Source organism: Homarus americanus, unplaced genomic scaffold, assembly GCF_018991925.1.
Source record: "Homarus americanus isolate GMGI-L3 unplaced genomic scaffold, GMGI_Hamer_2.0 scaffold39745, whole genome shotgun sequence".
Lineage (NCBI taxonomy): Eukaryota > Metazoa > Arthropoda > Malacostraca > Decapoda > Nephropidae > Homarus > Homarus americanus.
This window is the reverse complement of record NW_024714068.1, coordinates 382,501-408,435: the sequence shown is the minus strand read 5'-3', so window position 1 is coordinate 408,435 and position 25,935 is coordinate 382,501. Positions and strand designations below refer to the sequence as shown.

The following is a 25,935-nucleotide window of genomic DNA, read 5'->3' as shown; positions in this document are numbered from 1 at the left end:
GTGTCTAAAAAAACCCCACACCCTAATATCTAGAATGTGTTACCGAGATGCACTCTGAGAAAGACACACTGAGAAACATTGGGAAAGAAGAGAAAACCAAACTAGTGTGAGTATATGTCTTTCCCAGTGAGTATACATTGTGTTGTTCCTCCTCCCACAGTCCCTCAATATTTACTTGTCTCTCCTGCAGTGCAAGTCTCCCCCACAATGTCTCCCCCACAGTGTATCTCTCCCACAGTGAAGTAAAAACTAAGCCTAGGCGTGTGTCTCACCTGGCTGCCGTCATTGTAGTAAGTCTCGCCGTCCTGAAGGTGGAAGTTGTGAGGGAGGGCGATACCGTCCATCAGGAGTGAGGACTTGAGCAGCACCACCAGCGCCCGGAGCATAAACGACCCGAACAGGTGGAGATGTAACAAGTTCCTGGGACACCTCAGCTTCCTGCAACAACAACAATGATAGAGAGGAATTACTCGTTGACGGCCAGTAAACCAAAAGAGAAGAAGAGAAAGAGAATTACATATCTAAACACACATTAATCGTCTCAGAAACTCTACTAACAAGGACACTAAAAGAAACATTCAAGTATATAATAATCTCCTAAAATAATGACGTACAATTATCGAGTCTCGAGGCACCGTGTAAGAGGGCTTATTATTTTGTTTTTATTTATTCTACGGGGTCACAATACTAGCTAGTGTGCTTATGTTTACGACGAAATGCTATGAATTACTTTATTATTCACTAAAATATTGAAAAAGGGAGGGGGGTAGTGGGGTAGTGCCAGTGTGAGGGGGTAGTGCCAGTGTGGGGGGGAGTTACTGTGAAGGGGGAGGAGTGGGGAAGTTAGTGCCATGGTGAGGAGGAGAGAGGAGGGTTTGTCATTGTGAGGAGAGGTGATAAGAATATTCCTGGAGGTTGTGGGAGGGCGAGAAGGGAAAGGGTGAGGGTGAGGCAGGAGGAGGTGAGGCAGGAGGAGGTGAGGCAGGAGGAGGTGAGGCAGGAGGAGGTGAGGCAGGATGAGGTGAGGCAGGAGGAGGTGAGGCAGGAGAGGTGAGGTAGGAGAGGTGAGGTAGGAGGAGGTGAGGCAGGAGGAGGTGAGGTAGGAGGAGGTGAGGCAGGAGGAGGTGAGGCAGGAGGAGGTGAGGTAGGGAGGAGGTGAGGGTAGGAGGAGGTGAGGTAGGAGGAGGTGAGGCAGGAGGAGGTGAGGTGGGAGGAGGTGAGGTAGGGAGGAGGAAGAGTAAGGAAGGAGGGGAGGAAGAAGAAGGAGGAGGAAAGAGGAGGAGACGAGGGAGGAGGAAAGAGGAGGAGACGAGGGAGGAGGAGGAGGAGGCGAGGGAGGAGGAGGAGGAGGCGAGGGAGGAGGAGGAAAGAAGAGGAGGTAAGGAAGAAGGGAAAGAAGGAGGAGGAGGAAGGAAGGAAGAGGAGGAGGAAGGAAGAGGTGGATGACGTCAGAACCCACCGCCCATAGTCATACTCCAAATAACACGCATGACGTAACATGAGGACATTCTAGAACACATCAGGTCCTTCGAGAACTCATCAAGTCATTTCAGAACACCCGAGTGCAAACTATGTTGTACGATAACTCATTATGATACACGATAACGCCCTTTGATGTGCGATAACTCAGTAGGTGCCCGATAACATGATTTGATGTGATAACAGACTTAAATGTACGAAAAAACATTGAAAAAAAATCCACAACACACTTTCAGGTATAGCGAAACTAACTTTACACATTTATGCCATTCAACAAACAATATAAAACAACTTTACAGTAATTAGAAAAGCTATTTAATAATTGTAAATATGATAAAAGGCGTGAAAAGCTCTTTATAGTAATTAACTATAAAACAATACTCATCTGCACGTCCTGATGTAAACAAACACGAAAAACCCACATTCTAAATCATTATGTATTCACAATCTATTATTCAAATACTAAAATGCAGAAAAATCTAACTTGTTATTATCTGTTTCAACGCGGACCTACTCTGACCATGGGTGATATTTACACATAACCTTCCATTTAGTTTAACAAAGAAAAAGGTTCATGGCAGAGATTCGAAGGGTAGAGAAAAGTAAAAAAAAAAATGAAATATTGATGTAAATGGTCGCAGCCGGTCGGAGTGGTGCCTAATATGTGAGACAATATGTACACAAGTTAGAAACGGTTATATTTATGTAGAGAGGCGACAGGTGTTGTGTGTGTGTGTGTGTGTGTGTGTGTGTTATTGAAACTATACCCAATGCTGAATACATACGAGACATGCATGGTAGGGAATCGTGACTAAATTTAAACTATACGTACAAGTTTGTCCTAAAAAGCCTGAAAAGAAAAAACAAAGAACAATATTTATTACATTTACAAAGAACTGTTTAGAATGGGATTGCTCTTGTATCGATCTGTGCGTAATAGTTTTAGGTTGAAGAAGTTATAGTGTATTCGTGTGAAGATATAATGTTTACATGTGTTTTGTGCGTGTGAGTATTAGTGGGGAAATGAAGATGCATATTCCACACACACAGAGAGAGAGAGAGAGAGAGAGAGAGAGAGAGAGAGAGAGAGAGAGAGAGAGAGAGAGAGAGAGAGAACCCATTTTAGACTCTCATCACCTGTTGATATAGGCCGCCTGGAAGAGACCAAGAGGAGAAATCTTCTGGTGAAATTTATGAGTCTGACTCCACACTATTTCCTTAAGACCTTCGGACACAATTACCCCTCTTTGGTGATAAACTATATTACAAAAACAAAGCTTGAAGTGTATTAATAAGAGAAAAAGAGACACTAATGCTGATCTTTCTGGTAAACACTTTTATTTCATCACCCGAAGGAGTTTTGAATAAAGCAGTCGCAACAGGTACAGGTATTCACAGGGGTCCCCACAGTTCTCTCCTACACGTCGACAGTCAAGCAGATGGAGGAAACTTCTACAAGCCGTCCGTCCTACTGCAAGATTACAAGCAAATAGAGGAAGCAACCATCGTTCCCTCTCCTCTGCCACCCTCCATAACCCTAGCCCTTACACATCCACGCCCTCTCACAAGACGACAAGCAAACTAAAATGAGCCACTTATCTTTAAAGACATGATCCTTCAAGCGTTATTCCTTTTCATACCAAGCAGTCTCCGATAAAACGACAGACAAGCAGAAGAGGACGAGGAAGAGGAGGATGAAGAGGAGGATGAAGAGGAGGATGAAGAGGAGAAACAACCCCTCACATCACCTTCATGTCCTCCTTCAGTAAGGGCTCCTCTCCCCTGCCTTACGCTCGAGGGAATTCAATAATCGAATCTTTTCATCCGAGGATAAGATGTGAGATCACTTCGCTTCCTGGTGGGGGAAGGAGAGGACCGCCTGCCTCTACCAGAAGGTTGGGGTGTAGTGAAGAGTTTACGTGGATACTTTGTGTGGGGGGAGGAGGGAAGTGGTGGTCCTTGTGGTGGTGGTTGGAGGGGGTTGAGGCAGTTGTAATGGTGAATGTTGTGGTAGTGTGTGGTGGTAGGTGAGGTAGTAGTGGGTGATGATGAGTATGGTGGTAGACGTGGTGAGTGTGGTGAGTGTGGTGATTTCAGTAGTGATAAAGGTGACAGTTGTGGTGATGATATTATGTGTAACTTCACGACGTTTTGACACACACACACACACACACACACACACACACACACACACAGGACAATTAAAACACACATCTTAAGGGATTCACTCACCAAACAAAACAAAATTCAATAAACAAACAACCATGAATACAAAAACTAAAGAATGAAAAAAGTTAAATTAAAAGTGAAAAAAAAAAATAAAATCAAGGCAGCTGGGAATTCGTTCACCAACAGAACATTACCCACATGACACCAATCAATTCTCTTTTGTGGTTCCTTCGTGAGCGATGACCGGGAGACGTGTGCCGGCGAGGTTCCCCTACACGCCATCCCTCCATCAGACAGTCACGAGGTCATGCAGTCTAACAGGAGGAGACTGATCTTACCCTCAATAGTTTCGAGGGAACTGTATGACTCATGGAGAGAGAGAGAGAGAGAGAGAGGAGAGAGAGAGAGAGAGAGAGAGAGAGAGAGAGAGAGAGAGAGAGAGAGAGGCAGTTGTTGAGGTGATATAAAAAAATCCTGAATATCTAATCTAACCTAACCTAATCTAAGCTAAGCTAAGCTAAGCTAAGCTAAGCTAAGGTAACCTAACCTAACCTAACTCACCTTTTGTAGGATGTTAGACTTTTGGAAGCTTAACCTGTCGGAATTGTGTCGACTTTCCTTAAATTATATCTGGCGGGATTTTGTTTAAAGTCAGATGGTTTAAAACTTAATGGAATTCTGTCAGCTGCTACCCTCTTTCCTCCCTCACTTTCTTTCCCCTCCACCCCCCTTCTCTCTCCCCACTTCTTCCCCTTCTCCCACCCCTCCCTCCCACTTTCCTTCCTTCCCTTCTACCCCTCCCCACCCTTCCTCTCCTACTTCTTCCCTCTCTCCTCCCCTCCTTCCCCTCCTCTCCTCCTCCCTTCCCCTTCCCTCTCCTCCCTCCTTCCCTTCCCTCTCCTCCCTCCTTCCCTCCCTCTCCTCCCCTCCCTCCCTTTCCCTTCCCTCCCAACATATTCAAAAGTCTGACTAGAATATTAAACAGGGTGATGCTGCATGGGGTGAAGAGGTCTTGAAGGGTCTGGGGTGAAGAGGTCTGGGGTGAGAAGAGGTCTGGGGTGTGAAAGAGGTCTGGGGTGAAGAGGTCTGGGGTGAAAGGGCTGGTGAAGAGGTCTGGGGTGAAAGTCTTGAAGAGGTCTGGGGTGAGGTCTGGGGTAGAAGAGGTCTGGGGTGAAGGTCTGGGGTGAGGGCTGGGGTGAAGAGGTCTGGGGTGAAGAGGTCTGGGGGTGAGAGGGCTGGGTAGAAGAGGTCTGGGTGAAGGGGCTGGGGTGAAGAGGTCTGGGGTGAAGGGGCTGGGGTGAAGAGGTCTGGGGTGAAGAGGTCTGGGGTGAAGGGGCTAGGGTGAAGAGGTCTTGAAGGGCTGGGGTGAAGAGGTCTTGGGGTGAAGAGGTCTGGGGTGAAGAGGTCTGGGGTGAAGGGGCTGGGGTGAAGGGCTGGGGTGTGAAGGGGCTGGGGTGAAGGGGCTGGGGTGAAGAGGTCTGGGGTGAAGGGGCTGGGGTGAAGGTCTGGGGTGAAGGGCTGGGGTGAAAGAGGTCTGGGGTGAGAGGTCTAAGTGAAGAGGTCTGGGGTGAAGAGGTCTGGGGTGAGGTCTGGGGTGAAGAGGTCTGGGGTGAAGAAGGGGCTGGGGTGAAAGAGGTCTGGGGTGAAGAGGTCTGGGGTGAGAAGGGGACTGGGGTGAAGAGGTCTGGGGTGAAGGGGCTGGGGTGAAGAGGTCTGGGGTGAAGGGGAGCAGAGGGTGAAAGAGGTCTGGGGTGAAGAGGTCTGGGGTGAAGAGGTCTGGGGTGAAGAGGTCTGGGGTGAAAGGTCTGGGGTGAAGGGCTGGGGGTGAAGAGGTCTGGGGTGAAGGGGCTGGGGTGAAGAGGTCTGGGGTGAAGAGGTCTGGGGTGTGAAGAGGTCTGGGGTGAAGGGGCTGGGGTGAAGGGGGCTGGGGTAGCAGAAGAGGTCTGGGGTGAAGAGGTCTGGGGTGAAGAGGTCTGGGGGTGAAGGGGGCTGGGGTGAAGAGGTCTGGGGTGAAGGGGGCTGGGGTGAAGAGGTCTGGGGTGAAGAGGTCTGGGGTGAAGAGGTCTGGGGTGAAGGGGCTGGGGTGAAGGGGCTGGGGTGAAGAGGTCTGGGGTAGAGGTCTGGGGTGAAGGGGCTGGGGTGAAGAGGTCTGGGGTGAAGGGGGCTGGGGTGAAAGGAGTCTGGGTGAAGGGCTGGGAGTGAAGAGGTCTGGGGTTGAAGGGTCTGGGGTGAAGGGTTTGGGGTGAAGGGCTGGGGTGAGAAGGTCTGGGGTGAAGGGGCTGGGGTGAAGGGGCTGGGGTGAGGTCTGGGGTGAAGGGGCTGGGGTGAAGAGGTCTGGGGTGAAGGGGCGCAGGGTGAAGAGGTCTGGGGTGAAGAGGTCTGGGGTGAAGAGGTCTGGGTGAGGTCTGGGGTGAAGAGGTCTGGGGTGAAGAGGGCTGGGGTGAAGAGGTCTGGGGTGAAAGAAGGGGCTGGGGTGAAGAGGTCTGGGGTGAAGAGGTCTGGGGTGAAAGAGGTCTGGGGTGAAGGGGCTAGGGTGAAGGGCTGGGGTGAGAGGTCTGGGTGAAGAGGTCTGGGGTGAAGGTCTGGGGTGAAGGGGAGCTGGGGGTGAGGTCTGGGGTGAAGGGCTGGGAAGAGGTCCGGGTGAAGAGGCTGGGGTGGAAGGTCCAGGGTGAGGGCTGGGGTGAAGGGGCTGGGGTGAGAGTCTGGGTGGAGAGGTCTGGGGTGAAGGGGGCTGGGGTGAAGAGGTCTGGGGTGAAAGGGGGGCTGGGGTAGAAGAGGTCTGGGGTGAAGGGGGCTGGGGTAAGAAGGTCTGGGGTGTGAAGGGCTGGGGTGAAGAGGTTTAGGGGTGAAGGGGGCTGGGGTGAAGAGGTCTGGGTGAGAAGGGGGGCTGGGGTAAGAAGGGGCTGGGGTGAAGAGGTCTGGGGTGAAGGGTCTGGGGTGAAGAGGGGCTGGGGTAGAAGAGGTCTGGGGTGAAAGGGGGCTGGGTGAGAAGAGGGCTGGGGTGAATGGACTAACAGGGAGAAAATTGGGGAGGTTGAAGATAGTGGGCGGTTGAGGGTGGGGAGGAGGAGGGTGGGGGAGGAGGAGGTGGGGAGGAGGAGGGGTGGGGAGGAGGAAGGGTGGGGAGGAGGATGGATGGTAGTAAGAGAAGGGTGGGGAAGAAAGAGGAGGATTGAAGGGAGGTTGAGGGACCTATTAGAGAGAAATGGGGAGGGAGGAGGAGGAGGGAGGGTAGGTATTTGGATAAATTGACTGAGGATAAAGGCTATGTTCACTAACTAGAAGAAGAGTGAAGGTAAGGTAGGATAAAAGGGAGGGAGGGAGGAGGGAGGAGAATGAATGGTGGAACAGGGGGAGGGAGGCAGGGAAGGGGAAGGAAGGAGATGTATGTATGTATGTATGTATGGAAAGAGGGAAGGAGGCAGGATACAGGAAATATATTGATGGATGGATGGAGTATGGCTGCTATCTCGTCCAGCCCGACCGCTTATACAAAAATCGCTCCAGACAACACAAGAGAATAAGATCCTTCAATAGGTCACTCAATCAACACATAACAGGAGGGTTAAGACCACACACCTAGAACTAGATGTATAAGACAGGCAGACAGACAAACCCCACCGTCGCTAGATAAAGGCAGAATTTATCAATCATGTCGTAGAGTCAACAAACACTTCACACACACATACACACATTCACGGGAATATCGACAAGTTCTCGCCAGAAGTTACTATTTCATTTGGAAAGGGAATGGAACCAGTGTTGAGAGTGGTGAACAGTTAGCAAGTCAGTGGAACAACTCAGCAGTAACAGCTGAGTCGTACCCAGCTAACAGCCTTGAACAGGAGGGTCCCAGGTGCCAGTAATAGCTGCCCCTGGACTCAACAGCACCAGCTATGTGTTAATCCGTCCACGATGGGAGGCCTGGGACCACACCTCACTCACTTGAGTGAGTGAGGTCCTGTGAACTCAGACCACGTGAGTGTCCCCATGATGCTCGACACCACGTGGTAAATGAGTTGCTACAGCATCATGTGATGGAGTTCCTCATAGCACCATCTGTGAAATTACTACACCACGTGATGCCCTCATAACACCATCCGTGAGGTACTACACCATGTGAGGCCCCATCCACCATCTGAGAAATTATACCACGTCAGGCCCCTCATTACACCATCCGTGAAATTGCTACACCTGTGAGGCCCCATCACACCATCTGTGAGAAATTAGCACACCACGTATGAGCCCCTCATAACACCATCTGTGGGGAGTTACTACACCACGTCAGGCCCCTCATAGCACCATCGTGGGAATTACTACACCATGTGAGAGCCCCCATCACCATCTGTAGAGAGTTACTACACACGTCAGGCCCTCATAACACCATCTATGAGAAGTTACTACACTACGTGTCTGTTTTTCAACACCTCAGCGCACATGATCTACTGCAGTGACCTCCACTGTAAACAATAATCTGTATGTTCACTGTATGTTCCTTTACCTTTCTCTAATAGAAGCTTTTGGTAAACCACCAATGTATGTAATAAGTCATTTATGTCCAATGTATATTTTCAGCCTTTGGGCTGCAAACTTTCAATAAACCGTTATTATTATTATCATTATTATTGTATTATTATTATTATTCACACACACACACACACACACACACACACACACACACACACACACACACACACACACTTATAGATAGGCTTGTTTACAATCATGTCTGTTTACTACGGTTGACAATGGTAAATGGGTGCGGGACATTGTTGTGAGCGTAGTTGAAGAGCGGTGTTCAATGTGCCGCTTACTTACACGGCGATGTGTAACTACAGTAACGCTCTGAAACGACAACAATACCAACGAAATAAAAACAGCAAAATCAACGAAAACAATAAAAACTATATCAACGAAAAGTAACAAAAAATTACAACAAATTAAAACATCAACGAAAACTTAAAAATAATAATAATAACAATACTATTTCACCATCAAGCTCTGTTTTCCATCATTTTAGTTCCTTATCTTATTAATTAATGCCACTAACTGATATCACTTCCCATATTAAACAACAATAACAGACGGAGGAAGACAACAACTAACGCCATGTACACGACGAACCAGGAACTACAGGATAGGAAGGCGGGTCATCAGAAGGGTTGAAGGATGGAGAGAGAGAAGCATCACACTAACGCGCTCTGGTAGTGATCAAAGCTTCTCCTGATGGGTCGAGCTTTTGAGACGTTCCAAGAATTTCCCGTCAGAATATAAACACTATTTAGATATTCCTAAAAAACAAAAAAACCCAAAAGAGCATCACATCGCGTTTTTAAGAGAATGCGTCACTGCGTCTGAAAAAAGAAGATTTATATAATGTTTTCGGAGCCATGCTAGACCAGAGGAGCTATATAAACAAGAAGATTTTGTCTTCTTTTTCAAGGCCAAGCAATCGATATTCTTTCTGACATAACAATTTTCTGCATCTTTCCTCTGGCCTCGGGGCGATTTCATTCTCTTGGGATCGAATTTTTTAGCACCGTCGTTCTTCTTACTGCTTAGAGGATGATGATGATGATGATGATGGCGATGATAATGATGATGATGATGATGATGGGGGTGAAAAGTGAAGATGAAAGAGGGAGAAGAGACTAAGAAGAGAGGTGAGAAGGAAGAGGAAGAGGATGTGTGTGTGTGTGTGTGTGTTTGGGGCAAAATCAATACGTCTAAAAAATATAAATTAGATAAACATAAAACCTTAAATTAAAAACCATTACATAAACCTTACCTTTAAAATCTTTTTATAAAAAACTTCAATTTAAAAACCTGACTTTAAAATCTGAGTTTTACAACCTTTATGGCAAAAATATTGGTACCTGTAATTTGTGTACCTGGGACCTGTAACGTGTGTACCTGGGACCTGTAACGTGTTTTACCTGGCACCTGTAACGTTATTGCACGCACCTGTAACGTGTGTGCCTGGCACCTGTAACGTGTGTGCTTGGGGACCTGTAATGCGTTACCTGGGACCTGTAACGTGTGTACCTGGGACCTGTAACGTGTGTACCTGGGACCTGTAACGTGTGTACCTGGGACCTGTATGCGTGTACCTGGGACCTGTAACGTGTGTACCTGGGACCTGTAACGTGTGTGTGTCTAGACCTGGGCTGGCATTTCCTCACTAGCTTAACTTAGGGAGGGAGAGTGGAAGGAGGTGAAGGAGGAGGAGGGAGGTAGAGGAGTAGGGAGGAGATGGAGGTGAGGTTGGAAGGAGGGAGGAAGTGAGGTGGAGGGTGACCGAGATTGAGTTACAGACGCTGGTAAAGGGTTGAGGGAGGGAGAGGAGGTGAGGGGAGAGGAGGGTTAGAGGGCACGGTTGATGAAGGAATAGGGGACATGAGTGATGAGAGGAGACATGATCAAGGGGTGAGGGACATGAGGTGAGGTGACAGAGATGAGGGGGAAGAGGGGTTAGGTAGTGTAGGTGAGGAAGGGAGAAATGTAGGGGGAGGGGAAGAAATTTACTCCCATTTCAATTTCCTTACCTCCCCACCATTTCCTCTCTGCCTCACTTCCACCACTTCCCACCCTTCCCCCAGGCTTATTAGCATTAAGTACCTACTTTGCCCGTATAAAGATTATTACACACCATACACAGTAGTGGCGCTGCCCTGGTTAGAATATGATGCTAATTACATTATAGCAAGGCCAATAATGGTGATAATGATGGTGATGTGGTGGTGGTGATTAAGCGTAAAATGGTTCTAGTAGTGTGTGTTGGTGGTGGTGGTGGGATGATGTAATGGTGACGGTGGTGATGATGGTGATGATGATGATGGTGATGGTGGTGATAGAGTGAGTATGCGTGCTAGTGATGTGTATTGATGGTGATGGTGGGATGATGATGATGTGATGACGTGATGATGGGTGATGATGTGGTGATGGTGGTGGGGTGAGTAAATGGTGTTCTAGTGATGTGTATTGATGGTGATAGTGGGGATGATGATGATTGATGATGATGATGATGATGATGGTGATGATGATGATGGTAATGGTGGTGATAAGAGTGGAGTAAATGGGTGCTAGTGATGTGTATTGATGGTGATGAATGGGATGATGATGATGATGATGATGATGATGATGATGATGATGATGGGTAATGGGTGGTGATAAGGTGAGTAAATGGTGCTGGTGATGTGTATTGATGGTGATAGTGGGGATGATGATGATGTGATGATGGTGATGATGGTGATGATTGTGATGATGATGATGATGGCGATAATGATGATGGTGATGATTGTGAGGATTGTGATTGTGATGATGATGATGGTTGTAGGATTGTGATGATGATGGAGTAATGTGGTGGTGATAAGAGTGAGTAAATGGTGCTAGTGATGTGTATTGATGGTGATAGTGGGGATGATGATGATGATGATGATGGTAATGGTGGTGATAAGCGTGAGTAAATGGTGCTAGTGATGTGTATTGATGGTGATAGTGGGGATGATGATGATGATGATGATGATGATGATGATGATGGTGATGATGATGGCGATAATGGTGATTGGTGATTGTGAGGATTGTGATTGTGATGATGATGATGATGATGGTTTGTAGGATTGTGATGATGATGATGATGGTAATGGTGGTGATAGGTGGAGTAATGGTGCTGAGTGATGTGTATTGATGTGGTGATAGTAGTGGGGATGATGATGATTAATGATTGATGATGGTGATGATGGTGAGTGTGTGATGATGGCGATAATGATGATGGTGTCGTGGGATTATTGATGGCGATAATGATGATGGTGATGATTGTGAGGATTGTGATGATGATGATGATGATGGCGATAATGATGATGGTGATGATTGTGAGGATTGTGAAGATGATGATGATTGTGATGATGGTAATATTCGTCCATAAATTTCTACTTCACACTCCATGTAAAAATCACGACGGCGAATCTCAAATCACCAAAAATGTACAACTAATCTTTCGGACGTGATTGGTGGGAATATCAGCCAATCCCTTAGTAGTTAACGAGAAGGATTAGGAGGAAGTTTAGTATGTCTACCTTGTTAATCTGGATTAGTGTAAACTTTATATCAGATGACACTTGAAGTAAAACCTTTAAATAGACTGTTACGAGGTTATGGTTAGGTTAGGTTATGAGGTTAGGTGAGGTTACGAGGGACTAGGTTGTGTATTGTCCAAGGAAAATAGAGGTGAAGACTTACCTGAGGGAGGCCAAACCACAGGTGAGGCCAGACCACAGGTGAGGCCAGACCACAGGTGAGGTCAAACCACAGGTGAGGCCAGACCACAGGTGAGGCCAAACCACAGGTGAGGTCAGACCACAAGTGAAGCCAGACCACAGGTGAGGCCAGACCACAGGTGAGGCCAAACCACAGGTGAAGCCAGACCATAGGTGAGGCCAAACCACAGGTGAGGTCAGACCACAGGTGAGTCAGACCACAGGTGAGGCCAGACCACAGGTGAGGCCAGACCACAGGTGAGAACTTACCTAAGAGAGGCGAGGATGATGAAGGAGATGACGAGCGTGGCGAGGGAGACACTGTACCCCACCACTGACATCTTCTTGATCGTCGGCAGCCATTCCTGTGGTGGACAATAACAAGTGAACATCGAGGAACGCAAGACCCAACACAGGGTATTCATAAAGATAAGAGACTGACACACATTATGTACACACAAACAGAAATACATACATACATACACACACACGTCATCGAAATTGTCTAACACTGTCTTACCCCATCGCTATAAACACATTGGTTAGTTATCACCCCGAAGAAGCGACTGGCATTTACGTGGTCAATAAGAACTCAGACACTTACTCAGAGACAAAGGCACTTGCCCATAATTCCATCGTGCTTGGGAATCGAATCCGTGTCCTCTCGCTATACAGGGGAAAGGTATTAGCCACTCCGCCACAAGACACAGAGACATTAAGACGTAATTACGGTTTATATAGATCTCTTTGTCGCCTCCCCTCAATGACGTCAGAGCAGCGGGAGAGTCTTGCCAACCAATTAATATGCAGGGTATAACTTATTGACCAATCACAAGACAGCTTTTCTATTCTGATCTGCAATAATATTACCTAACATGCAACTCATTTACCAATCACAAACCAGGATTATTTGACCTAACATACTACTCGTCCACCAATCACAAAACGACTTTTTTTAAATTATTATAACATTGATAGTGAGTGGTGATAGAGGTAGAATAGTGAAGTTGTTTGGTGATGGTGTACTTACCCCTATGATGGTGAACCTGATGGTGATGGAGGTAGGGTGGGCGACGTGACCCACACAGGGGGTGTAGTTGGTCCAGCCCAGCCCCTGACCTCCTGCCCACGACCCATTATCACCACACCGCCTCGATGCCCGTGCCTGTGTGGTGAAGTACAGTAGTAGTAGTTGAAGTAGTAGTAGTCTTGGTTTGGTTAGGTTAGGTTGGGTTGGGTTGGGTTGGGTTGGGTTGGGTTAGGTTGGGTTAGATTGGGTTGGGTTGGGTTAGGTTGGGTTGGGTTAGGTTAGGTTGGGTTAGGTTAGCTTCATGGTGGTTAATCTTCAAGTGAGAAATAAGCTAGGGTGTCTAATCTTCAGGTGCTCCATGCCCTGTGTCTCTAAGAGAGAACATATTACAGGTATGCATTAATTACCTTATATAAAGGCTCACTATAATCACCACAGGCTATCACTTCCTCGTGACCTTGGTACAGATTTTCATATATCAGGGCAGATTTACTTTATATAGGTTGACAGATTTTTCCTTATATTTTCTTACAAGATTTTTTATATATATTACGGTAGATTTCTTTATATTTCGAGACAGATTTTCTTGAAATTCCATAGATATTTCTTGGGATTATATAACCCATATTTCAGATATTTATGACAGATTTTTCAAGAAGTTATCACAATCAACTGAGTCAAGAATTAAGAGCATTATGATGGTGAGTTTAGCCAGGTGTGTGTGTGTGTGTGTGTGTGTGTGTGTGTGTGTGTGTGTGTGTGTGTGTGTAAGTGTGTCTGTCTGTCTGTGGTTTATAATTATCCCACGAAATTGATGATCTAATTCCAGTGAAGATGACCACTTAGAAACACGAGGCCTGAGACAGAGTGGTTGAGTCTTGAGTTGTAATTGGTCAATATATATTAAGGCTTTATACTGGGTCAGGAAAGGTCACTAGGTGGCTAGGTAGAAGGAGGAGAGGAAAGAGGAGGAGGAGGAAAATTATAATATCAATAATAATAATAATAATAATCAGGAACATAAAAAAATTAAATCAACGCGGAATTGCATACATGCATACATATTCCATAATATACTAATTACTCGCCAATTACTCTCCTGTTACTCGCCTATTACCCCCCAATAGCTCGCCAATTACTCGCCAATTTGACAAGGTTTAGAATAGCACGACAGCTTTAAATGACGTATCGTGAGCGGCAATTGGCCAAATTATGCAACGTTTAATATTTGTTATTTTTCCTCTTACACTATTATTTAGATTTTACTATTATTATATTTTATTATTATCATCATCATCATCATCATTATTATTATTATTATTATTATTATTATTATTATTATTATTATTATTATTATTATTATTATTATTATTATTATTACTATTGTTGTTGTTGTTGTACTCACTTGACGTATTTCAGTGTCTAAACACGGGGTAAACACGACAGTAAATTACTACAGCGAAGGTGAAAAATTCATTAGAAAATATATACCGGTATACTGTATAATATATACGGTCTATATATTCTTTACTCGGGTCAAATAAACGGAGGATAACTGACAGGATGATATTTGACCTTGATGGAGCTGACCTAAGTTGACCCAGTACGATCAACAACCCGGGAATTAATCATCTTAAGGTATTTGCGTTCATTCCGGCCGCTATTTACTTCACCAGATTATAAATTTTATTATTTTTGTGGAGATGAACTAATTTTTTTTTACCGTATGTGATATTCTTGTTTCTCCTGGGAAAAACATGATAAAGTCCTCTCGTTATTCGTTCCTGTCCGGTACATATATATATATATATATATATATATATATATATATATATATATATATATATATATATATATATATATATATATATATATGCATGATAAACTACAAGGAAAAAGAAAACACGAAGTTCTTTGTTATTTCAGTATATACCTGGATCACGCGCACCAGTGATTTATTTGCATATATATATATATATATATATATATATATATATATATATATATATATATATATATATATATATATATATATATATATATATATAGGTAATCCTCTTGTTACTCTTGAGTAAAAAGTATAACCAGGGATAATCTAATAAGATCAGTGACAATTAAGACCTGGAGAGGATCGAGCGACTTGAGCATCAACACAAGGACTTAGGATCCCATCTGTTAGGATCATATACCACAGAGAGGGTTCCCAAGGTCAGGTCCTCAACCATCACCGAGAGAGAGAGAGAGAGAGAGAGAGAGAGAGAGAGAGAGAGAGAGAGAGAGAGAGAGAGAGAGAGAGAGAGAGAGAGAGAGAGAGAGAGAGAGCCACCTACACCACTCTCACCAGAACACAAACAAGAAAAACAAAAAGACCCAACTTCCACAAGATATGCCATAAATTAAACATTCACGGACCATAAATGTAGCGCCTCCCTCATAAAGAAAAATTATATACCGCGACGCGAATATTTCACCTCGTTAAAAATGGACGACGGCGAGTCAAGCAGCATTAAACACGGAGCATGAATTTTTACCCACAATTCATCATTTTAAATTTCCAGCATTGTTCAGTATTTAATTCTGGAAAAAAAACATTAATTATTTTTCCCGTGTCAAAACTACCTCAATGACTGTCCCATTACTTTCTGGTTTGTTTTAATTATTCAATTTATTATTTTTTCCCCAAGAGTCCATTACTATATCAGGGTTACATAACATTACGATTATATATGGAAATGTATTTTTAAACATTCCATTTAATTAATTGTAAAGGTGAATTAAAAGTTTATAAACAAAGAAAAATAATGCTAATATGACGCCAAAATACAAGTTGATGGAAATATTTAAATAACAACAACAACAACAACAACAACAACAATAATAATAATTATGAATACTAATGAAATACTTAAATAGAAAATTAGCCTTAATAATACTTCGGCAACTGAACTGAGAATACGAAGACATTGTACTTGAGGGGTTAAACTATTGTAGGAATTCGTGGTATAATGTTGTCTAGCACTCAGGATGGATGGAAACTCTAAGGTGGTTTTCTTGTATAATATAAGTTATATGATAGACAGTCTGGTGCTGGAGGTGCCGTGTGGTGGGGAGCTGCTCAGTCGAGACGTTCTGTGAGTAGCGTGTTGAAGGAGGTAGATGTGCAGGAGCTTCGTTAGAGAAGATGTTGCCTGTTGCTGGCCTCCTGGTTGAATGAATGCTGACAGCGTGGAGCTTGTGGAGGAGGTGTTGCGTGTTCAAGTAGAATGGCCAGAATGAAAGCTGGTTGGTGAGGAAGCTCAGAGAAGGACAGCTTGTGGGTCGCCATGCTCGCTGGCGGGAGCGAGGACCGCCAGGCAGGCGGAGGAGAAGCGAGGGCCGCCAGGCAGCGGCGGAGGAGGAGGTGTTGCGTGTTCAAGTAGAATGGCCAGAATGAATCTCAATGGAGAGACAGAGCTTATATACCCAGCAGCTGTGAGTCACCTATGAGTCATGTTGGGAAAACCCGAGAAAGTCGCCGGTCTTTGGTTCCGTTGCTAAGATACTGCGGCGCATCTGGTGACGCCGCTCGGTTGGTAGCAGCTGGTGGCTGCAGCTACGCAGTTGTAGGGGAGAAGTCCACTACACTATCGTACTCAAAATAATAAATATGAAGTAAATAAAAGAAATATTTGAACACGAAGTCTATACAGCAACCATGGCACACACACACACACACACCTAAACCAAAACAAGGATGAACAAGAACTGGTCACTCACTGTAGTAATCCATTGTAGAAAAAAAAGTCACAAGCGCGCGAAAATCATCCACCAGTTATGTCACGAAAAACAAGTTTAAAAATTACAAAAAATACTAAAAAAAATGAATTTATACAGCCCATATGAAAATAATAAAAATACTACTAATAATAATAAAAAAAAAAAAAAAATAATAATAATAAAGAATAAATAGCACACTTAATAAACAGGATGACTAATGTTAAGCCTAAGACCACGACACGACTCAATCCAGAACGCGAAAAAATGATTAAATTCAATTTGTAAATATTTGCTGGTGCTAATAATACAGTAATTACTTCTCCTGGTCATATTGAGCTTGTTAAAATTGCAAAAAAAAATATTCATTAACTTTATACTTTAGGTGTTTGGTGAACGGTTCAAGTTATTGCGTCCTCGGAGACCAATTTGGCTTCAATCTACCTGACAATTATACTTCTATGGTAGATTACTCACCCCACCTAATCTACACAAGGAAATGACGAAGAACACGGTAGATTAGTTGAGTTCATCTCCTTAATGATTACGGCTACGGTAGATTAGTTACTTATCTACTTAATAATTACGACCTGGGTAGATTAATGTGATTCATCTGCTCGACCATAGTAGATTATTTTGAATACATCTACTTAAAAACGATACGCAAATTCCTTACGAAAATACAACTACTACTACTACTACTACTACTACTACTACTACTACTACTAATAATAATAATTGCATGCGTGCGTGTGCGTGTGTGTGTGTGTGTGTGATTATATACATCACATGATCTGTTAGAACATTCACACTGCACGTTCAAGTCATTCATCACTATAGGCGCCAGTGTGGGTAAAATTGCTTCCAGAGAATAGTGATATGTGGAGAGGCTCAAGGGAGGAGGAGAAAAGAGGAGGAGGAAGAGGGAGGGGAAGATTTAGAAAGAGGAAAGAGAGAGGATGGGAGGAGGAAATGGGGGAGGGATAGGTAGAAAAAAGAGAGGGGAGGGAGGAGGAGGAGGAGGAGGAGGAAAGGGGTAGGAAAGGGAAAGAGAAAGAAAAGAAGGAGGAAGAAGAAACAGAAAGAGCGATGAAGAGAAGGGCAGGGAAGAGAACCAGGAGGAAGAGAGAAGGGAGAAGGGAAGGTTTTATTAGTCGTCATTATTCCTGTCTTCAGTAATATAATTAGAGATAAGGGGAGGAGAGTGTCATGTATTAATTACGTGTGAGCAGAAGGTGAGGTAGGGAAGGTGAGGTGGGAAGGTGAGGGGTAGGAAGGTGAGGTAGGGAAGGTGAGGGGTAGGGAAGGTGAGGGGTAGGGGAAGGTGAGGGGTAGGAAGGTGAGGGGTAGGAAGGTGAGTGGTGGTGGGAAGGTGAGGGTAGGAAGGTGAGGGGAAGTGTAGGGTAGGGAAGGTGAGGGTAGGGGAAGGTGAGGGGTAGGAAGGTGAGGGTAGGAAGGTGAGGGATAGGAAGGTGAGGGCAGGAAGGTGAGGGGCAGGGAAGGTGAGGGTAGGGAAGGTGAGGGGTAGGAAGGTGAGGGCAGGGAAGGTGAGTGGTAGGAAGGAGGTAGGAAGGTGAGGGATAGGAAGGTGAGGGGTAAGTGAGAAAGGAGTGGAAGAACAAGAGATTACAAGATAAAATGAATGAGATTAAATGATATTGTCCCCTGGAGAGATGCATAATGAGGGGATGGTAAACACAGCCCTTTATAAAACCTTTGGTGGTGTGTGTGTGTGTGTGTGTGTGTGTGTGTGTGTGTGTGTGTGTGTGTGTGTGTGTGTGTGTGAGTACAGCCAACCCCCTTGAGTACAAATGAATTAGATCAGTGAGTAAGATATTTTAACCCCTTGAGTACAATGTAAAATCCCTGAGTATAAAACATTAGCTAGGTGAATCAGATATCCATGAGTACAATGCTCTACCCTTTGTTTACACTGAAATTAACCCAGCCAGAGTACGAGTTATTTGTTTGAAAGGTTATAAACACAAATATTTCTCTCCTCTAGTGTAAACCAACTCCTCACACGGGACACCAAAGTCAAAACAATTATCATCATCTATTTTTTCCCGATCATCAAGTATATTTAGACACACACAACAGTCGATTGCCTCTCCATCCAAACCTAAGATTGCGTTCAGGCGCGATAGGCATTACACACCCAACGAATCCCATCACGAAACGGATTCTATAAAAACACAACAGAACTCCTTTTAAAAACACAATAATTATGACACAGATTTTTTTACTGTCAGAATCACTATATAAAACGTTATAATATATATATATATATATTATAATACCCGTAAATATATGCAAATTACAAACCAACACAGTAATGGCGGGTTTTTTCTTTATAATCTTCATCATAAACGCTTAAAAACCTGCCAAAAGGTTAATCCCCAGAGCACGATAGAGACTGTGAGTTGCATTATTCATCAGAGCCAACATAGAATATTAAACTGTGTCAGAGGTAAATGGTCGTGTTCTGCAGTGACGTCATTCGCAAGGCGTTTTCTCTCACTTTGTTAAATATGTTTATTTATCTTTTTTTGTAAACAGTGAGTTGTGAAGTTAATGTTATATATGAAGTTAATTTTAGGGAGATGTACACGATGAACTATTACCACTACTACTATCCTCATACTAACCAACAACTATCCTCACACTATCCTACAACTATCCTTATACTGTCCTACAACCATCCTCATATTATCCAATAACTATTCTCATACTATCCTATAACTATCCTTTTACTATCCTACAACTATTCTCACACTATCCAACCACTATCATCCACACTAACCTACCACTATTCTCATACCATCCTACCTCTATCATTATTGCTATCACTATTATCCTTGTTGACCATATCACCACTACCACTATCACCACCACCACTACCACTATCACCACCACAAATACCACTACCACCACCACCACCACCATAACTAAGATCATATCACCACACACAAAATTCACACAGCTACACCACTACTACCACACACATCACCACAACCACCACATCACAACTACCATCATTACATCCCAAAGACCACATCACCACACAATAAGTTCACACCACCACCACCACACCCAAGACCACAGGAGGACACAGTAAGCTGACATAGTGAAACACAGAAGGTATCCCTCACGCTGGGTAAGCCAAGAATAATAATGGGAAAGGTCTTTATACCTTACAGTTAATGTGAGAGAGAGAGAGAGAGAGAGAGAGAGAGAGAGAGAGAGAGAGAGAGAGAGAGAGAGAGAGAAGGGAGGGTAATTGGTAGAGGAAGAGAACAAAGGACGGGATGATGAATAACAACTAATGGAGAGGAGATAGTATCAAAGTGACAGAAATCAAATAGGAAACGGACAGAAGAAAGAGACAAATGGAATAATGGAAGGGGAAGCAAAGTGGTGAAAGAGGGAAGTATTTAATTAAGATAATAAAAGGGCAAATGGTGAATAATGAGAGAGAGAGAGAGAGAGAGAGAGAAGAGAGGAGAGAGAGAGAGAGAGAGAGAGAGAGAGAGAGAGAGAGAGAGAGAGGTAGAGAGAGAGAGAGAGAGAGAGAATATCACCGCTACTCACCAACATCATCACCTTCATTATCATCACCACCAACACACCTCCATCACTACTACACCTCACCACCACCACCACCACCACCACCATCACCCCCCACCCCACCACCCCAACCACCACCACCATCATCATCAATACCAACATTTGTAACCCCAATAAATCCTTGAGACATCATTATCCTCTCCTCCTCTGCCTCCCTTACTATATCTCTCTGTCTCTCCCTCATTCCTCATCCCTAATGTCCGCCTCATTCCTCCCACACGGTCCCTCATTCCATCTCACCCGACTGAAAGCTGAGACTCTACTAATTTTTTTTTTTTTACCTTTTTTAAAAATATCATACTTTAAAAAATACTCAGAGGCTTAATAGAAAACGTAGATATCATAGTTTCCCGTTTTCTATCACACTATAGATGTCCGTTCGTCCGTCCGTCCGTCAGTTAAATTCAATGTCCAGACGATAACTTCCCAAAGATTAAATGGAAGGAACCTAATTTTGGCCAGAGAGTTTGTCATACCAGGATATCTGTCTGTAATGTGTGGTGTGTTGCTGGTCTAAGTGAAGTTTGAGTTATGGTTCATTTTTCACGGTTGGGGAAGTCAGGAGGGAAGACGGAGGAAGGAAAGAATAAAAAGTAGAGGCAAAATGGGAAGAAAGGAAAGGAAGAAAGATAAGGAGGATGGAAAGGTGTAAACAGAGGAGGAGGAGGAGAGGAAATATACACCTTTACTTTTCAATAGTTTTCATTTTACTTTGTCTTTTATCGTCAACTTATGTTTCTTCTCATCATCATTTCCCCACGTCCTCCCTTCATCAAGCTTGCCTCTTCTCCCGTTCTTCTGTTCTATATAACACCTACAACAAACACAAAGATTAAAAGTATATTCTTTGTCGACTTAACCAAGAGAGCATCTCACACCACACACACCTGACCTACACCACACACACCTGACCTACACCACACACACACCTGACCTACACCACACACACCTGACCTACACCACACACACCTGACCTACACCACACATCAATGGCCTGACCCACACCACACACACACACCTGACCCACACCACACACACCTGACCTATATTTAGAGAGGCAGTACCATACCCATAATGGCACTGTATTGGATTAAGGTGGCACTCCAGAGGTTCAAAAGCTGCCATGGCACTAGCTCTTTGTGTGTGTGTGTGTGGGGGTAGGACTGTCCATAGGTGTCTGTGGGTTTAAAATCTTCAGGGATTTAAAGTTAGCAGGACAGTGATATTTTTTACACACAATACACACACACACACACACACACACACACACACACACACACACACACACCACACACACACACACACACACACACACCAACTATGAACCCCCCAAAGTGAAACATTAAACCAACCAATTACCACCATCATGTCAACACGATTTCCGAACTCTACAAAGGTCAGTGAACTTTGACCTAAGATGCAGACAAAATGACAGCCTGTATCCCTCACTCAGTCTTTACAAGAGAATGATTACCCTAGCGTTGTGTTATATTAAATGGCCCTCGGGTGATTAAGGAGCAGGGTAGTTTAATTACGTTATGTGGGTGTCTGATATTAATATTTGGTAATGATTAGATGTAAGTGAGTGTGTGTAACTGTATTGTTGTTTGTGAGTTAATGATCTCATCTTTTTTTAATTTAATTTAACCTAACCTAACCTAAAATGAGCTTAACACAACACGTACTGTATCTAGCCTCACTTAACATTAACCCTAACTTAGTCTAACCTGGCATGAACTTTACCTCGTCTCACTTAACCTAACCTAACCTCACCTAACGCAGCAACAGATTAGTTTTAACCTCCACTAACGCATCCGTCCTTCTTTTAATATTAATAAGGCCGGAAGACCTTTTAGGTGCATCCAATATCCTGAAGGCTGCATTTACCTGTCATCTAAATCTTAAGCGAAACATTGATTAAAAAGACGCCAGTGTATACAATATAGGTCATGCAAAGGACCCCCCCTTCTCTCTCCCTCTCTTTCTTTCTCTCGAAATATCAACTACAGATATAATTTTGTCTATTTTGTAATTTATTTTTCTTTGCTGTTAGTTAATCTTACATTTGTTTTCATTATCAAACAGTTCTAAGGTTTTTCCTTTGTCTCGACCTGGCGGCTATCATGTATTTTGTCGGCTATTTTGATTTTTTTCATATTAAAATATTGTTGACTCATCTCTTGCTTTTAAATCAGCAATATTTTTTTCTGGCATTATAAGAATACTATATTTTTTATCCTTAAAATTATCAATAGTTTTCACGTCTTCTTTCTTCAGGTGATTGATTGGGGAAACACAGCGGTGTACACCATTAGGCGAAGCTGAGGTGGTGGAAAGGTCAGTGGAGCGGACGACAGCAGGTGGCCGCTAGTCAAACTGTTGTCGGGAGGCGGTGTTTTAACGAGAGAGAGAGAGAGAGAGAGAGAGAGAGAGAGAGAGAGAGAGAGAGAGAGAGAGAGAGAGAGTATGTGCTACCTTAACCTATATCTAACTCAACCTACTACTATCCCTATTTCGCTACAATCACCAACACTACCTCCCTTACTCTCACCAACCAACAATCCCTTCTCCCCCACCTGCCCTCAGCCTGTGTTTCCCTCTTTTCCCCTCCCATCCTCTCCAACCTCACCCATCTTTCCTCTCTTTACCTCTTCTCCTTCACCTACCTCCCCTCATCTTCTCCTTCTTCCCCTCTTCCCTTCCATCCTTTTACCCTTCACCTACCTCCCCTTCCACCCTTCCATCCCATCCTCTCCCACCTACCTCACCTCTTATCCCTCACCTTTCCTCTCCCCCCCTCCCACGTAAAAGCACCCACGGGGCCACATATATTTTAGCGTGGGTACAGATCGGTCTCACGAGGACTCTGAAACACCAATAAGTGGGATGGGTTAATGGTCCACCCCCCCCTCCCCCCAGGTAGGCGCGGTAGAGTAAGGTAGGTTAAAGGTGCTTCTAAAGTTGGCGTAATCTGACCCGAGTGCTACAGACTGATCTTTGATGGTGTTCCCTTTGACTTGACCTTAATGGTGCTAATTTGGCTTTTAATGGTGCCAAATTGTTTTAAGAGGTGACCTGACCATCCCACATGACCTGTCCTTCTCCAATAACCTGACCTTCCCAAATGACCTGACCTTCCCAAATGATCTGACCTTCACAAATGTCCTGACCTTCAAAAATGAGCCTGACCTTCACAAATGACCTGACCTTCGTAAATGACCTGAACTTCCCAAGTGGCATAACCTTACCAAATGACCCAATTTACATCATCGCAAATTATTTGCCCCACCATTTCAATATTTTCCTCACAATTTCAATATATTTTCCCCACTATACCCATATATTTTCCCCACCATTTCAATATATTTTTCTTACCATTTCAATATTTTCCCCACCAATTCAATATATTTTCCCCACCATCCTCTACAACCCATGACTTCGAGTGAGGTTATTTTTAGTCCCGTGTATAGCTGTCAGTGCCTGTATCAGTCAGCACTGTGTAGAGGAGGAAGGAGAGGGAGGAACTTGTGTGTGTCTACTTCTACTTGGATAGACAAAATATAGATATGCGTTTGCATGTTTATCTCTATGTATGTACAGTATGTATGTATGTAAAATAACCTTTCTATATTTCGTAAACAGGGTAAACAATAATAATATAGCTCATCAAACACCCAAACACTATTCTCTCACTCTCGTCACATCACACCACGACTCTACCACCACCACTCCCACCAGCGGCCAAAACTAACTCATAGAGCCTACTGAAACCACACAAAACTATAAAACAAAAACGCAGCGTAACACGGAATCTAAAACCCTTCTGAGGCCACACAACTATAAGCTTGGCACGTCTTCTGATCCTCTTAGAATCTACTTAACACCCCCGTCTTATGTCTTCTGTTAAGACGTGTGGGCTATACTTATACAGGCGTGTTATGGTGGACGATATTACCAAGTTAACTATTCTGTTTGTATCTATATGAGGTTTTACAGCAGCACCGACTTAACTCCTTAATAATGTGTTCATGACTAAGAGAGAAGATTTATTCAAGAACATATTCGAATAATTAATGAACATATTCTTGTGTTCATAACTAAGAAAACACCGTACTTGATATAGGAACAAGAAAATAATGAAGAAATGACAAAGATAACACAACGTAGAAAAAAATATTACGAAAAACAAAGAAATTCGAAAACTAAACATTAGGCGATGAGGACAAATCCCAAGCACCTATAGATGTTCTCCCTGTAACGAATAACAGCTTCATAAAAAAATAATAGGCCTATACTCAAAACAATAGGCCTAGACATAAAAGAATAGAGGATTGAAAGTAATTGGTCAACCTATTATCTTCAACTTGGATTCCTTGTATGAGATTAGGGATTAGTACGTTAGTAGAGATGACTTGTAATTTATAACACATGTAAGGGATATGACCTGTAATTAGTGACCCAGGTAGACGATATAACCTGTAATTAATAGCCCGGGAAGACGACATAACCTGTAATTAATAGCCCAGGCAGACGATATAACCTGTAATTAATAGCCCGGGCAGACGACATAACCTATAATTAATAACCCAGGTAGACCATAAATAACCCATGAACCATTTTAAGGACCATAAACCTTTGACCTTTGACCTATAAGTAGTGGCACTGACCTCGGCTATGAGACCCGGTACGTAGTCAGGGCAGGGCTGGGTGATGGTGGTGTTAGGTGGTGTGGGCGCCCAACACAGCATTTTGTCCCACACTCGAGGGCACCACGATCCTGTAGGAGAGACGAAGGAGGAGTTAGGTCATAGGATGGCGGCAGGATTTCTGATTCATAGAAATATACGGTAACATGATAGGTTCTTGTTAATTAATAGGTTGTACAGTATATGACAGCACGGTAAACAATGGTTAAATTATGAGGATAACATAATGACCATTTATTTTCTCACTATATTATGGTTGAGACTGGTTATCTTACAGGATAACACGGTAATGAGTTATTAACCCATAACTCAACAAGATAAACAATGATTAACACGTACGATAACACGGTGAATATTTGTTATCGTACAGGATAACACACTGAACACCTGTTATCTCAGACGATAACACCCGGTCACTTCTGTGTGTGTGTGTGTGTGTGTGTGTGTGTGTGTGTGTGTGTGTGTGTGTGTGCGCGCGAGAGAGAGAGGAGATGGTCTACTGTCGCGGAAAGAATAAGCCTTTGAGTGTGTGTGACGGCCAGTAATGTCGTCATCAGGTGTGGAAAGTTGTTGTTTGTTTGTTGTTGTTGTTGTTAATGTTGTTGTTGTTGTTTGTTTGTTTGTTTGTTTGTTTGTTTGTTGTTGTTTGTTTGTTGTTGTTTGTTTGTTGTTGTTTGTTTGTTTGTTTGTTTGTTTGTTTGTTGTTGTTTGTTTGTTGTTGTTGTTGTTGTTGTTGTTGAGTAATGAGTCTGTGTTATCTTGTGGTGCCAAATTGATCTCTGTCTCCTTTTCCTCGTTGTGTATCTGTCTATCTGTCTCTTTTTGTTTCACTTTCTCTCTCTCGTTCTGTTTCTCTCTCTTTGTTTGTCTGTTTCTCTCTGTCTTTCTCTCTCGTTCTGATTCTCTCTGTTTGTCT

The 25,935-nt window shown here is 43.7% G+C and overlaps 1 protein-coding gene across 5 annotated transcripts in view; it reads right to left on the bottom strand.

Moving 5' to 3' along the window:
* LOC121875513 (secretin receptor-like) overlaps positions 1-25,935 on the bottom strand; it is a 284,107-nt gene that overhangs the window by 27,069 nt on the left and 231,103 nt on the right. For all 5 annotated transcript variants that reach the window (XM_042380097.1, XM_042380107.1, XM_042380089.1 and 2 more), the window contains 4 exons: positions 24,981-25,090; positions 12,934-13,068; positions 12,174-12,268; positions 273-438 (listed from right to left, as the gene is read on the bottom strand). In XM_042380097.1, the coding sequence (XP_042236031.1) occupies positions 273-438; positions 12,174-12,268; positions 12,934-13,068; positions 24,981-25,090 (506 nt within the window). The remainder of the gene's footprint in view (positions 1-272; positions 439-12,173; positions 12,269-12,933; positions 13,069-24,980; positions 25,091-25,935) is intronic.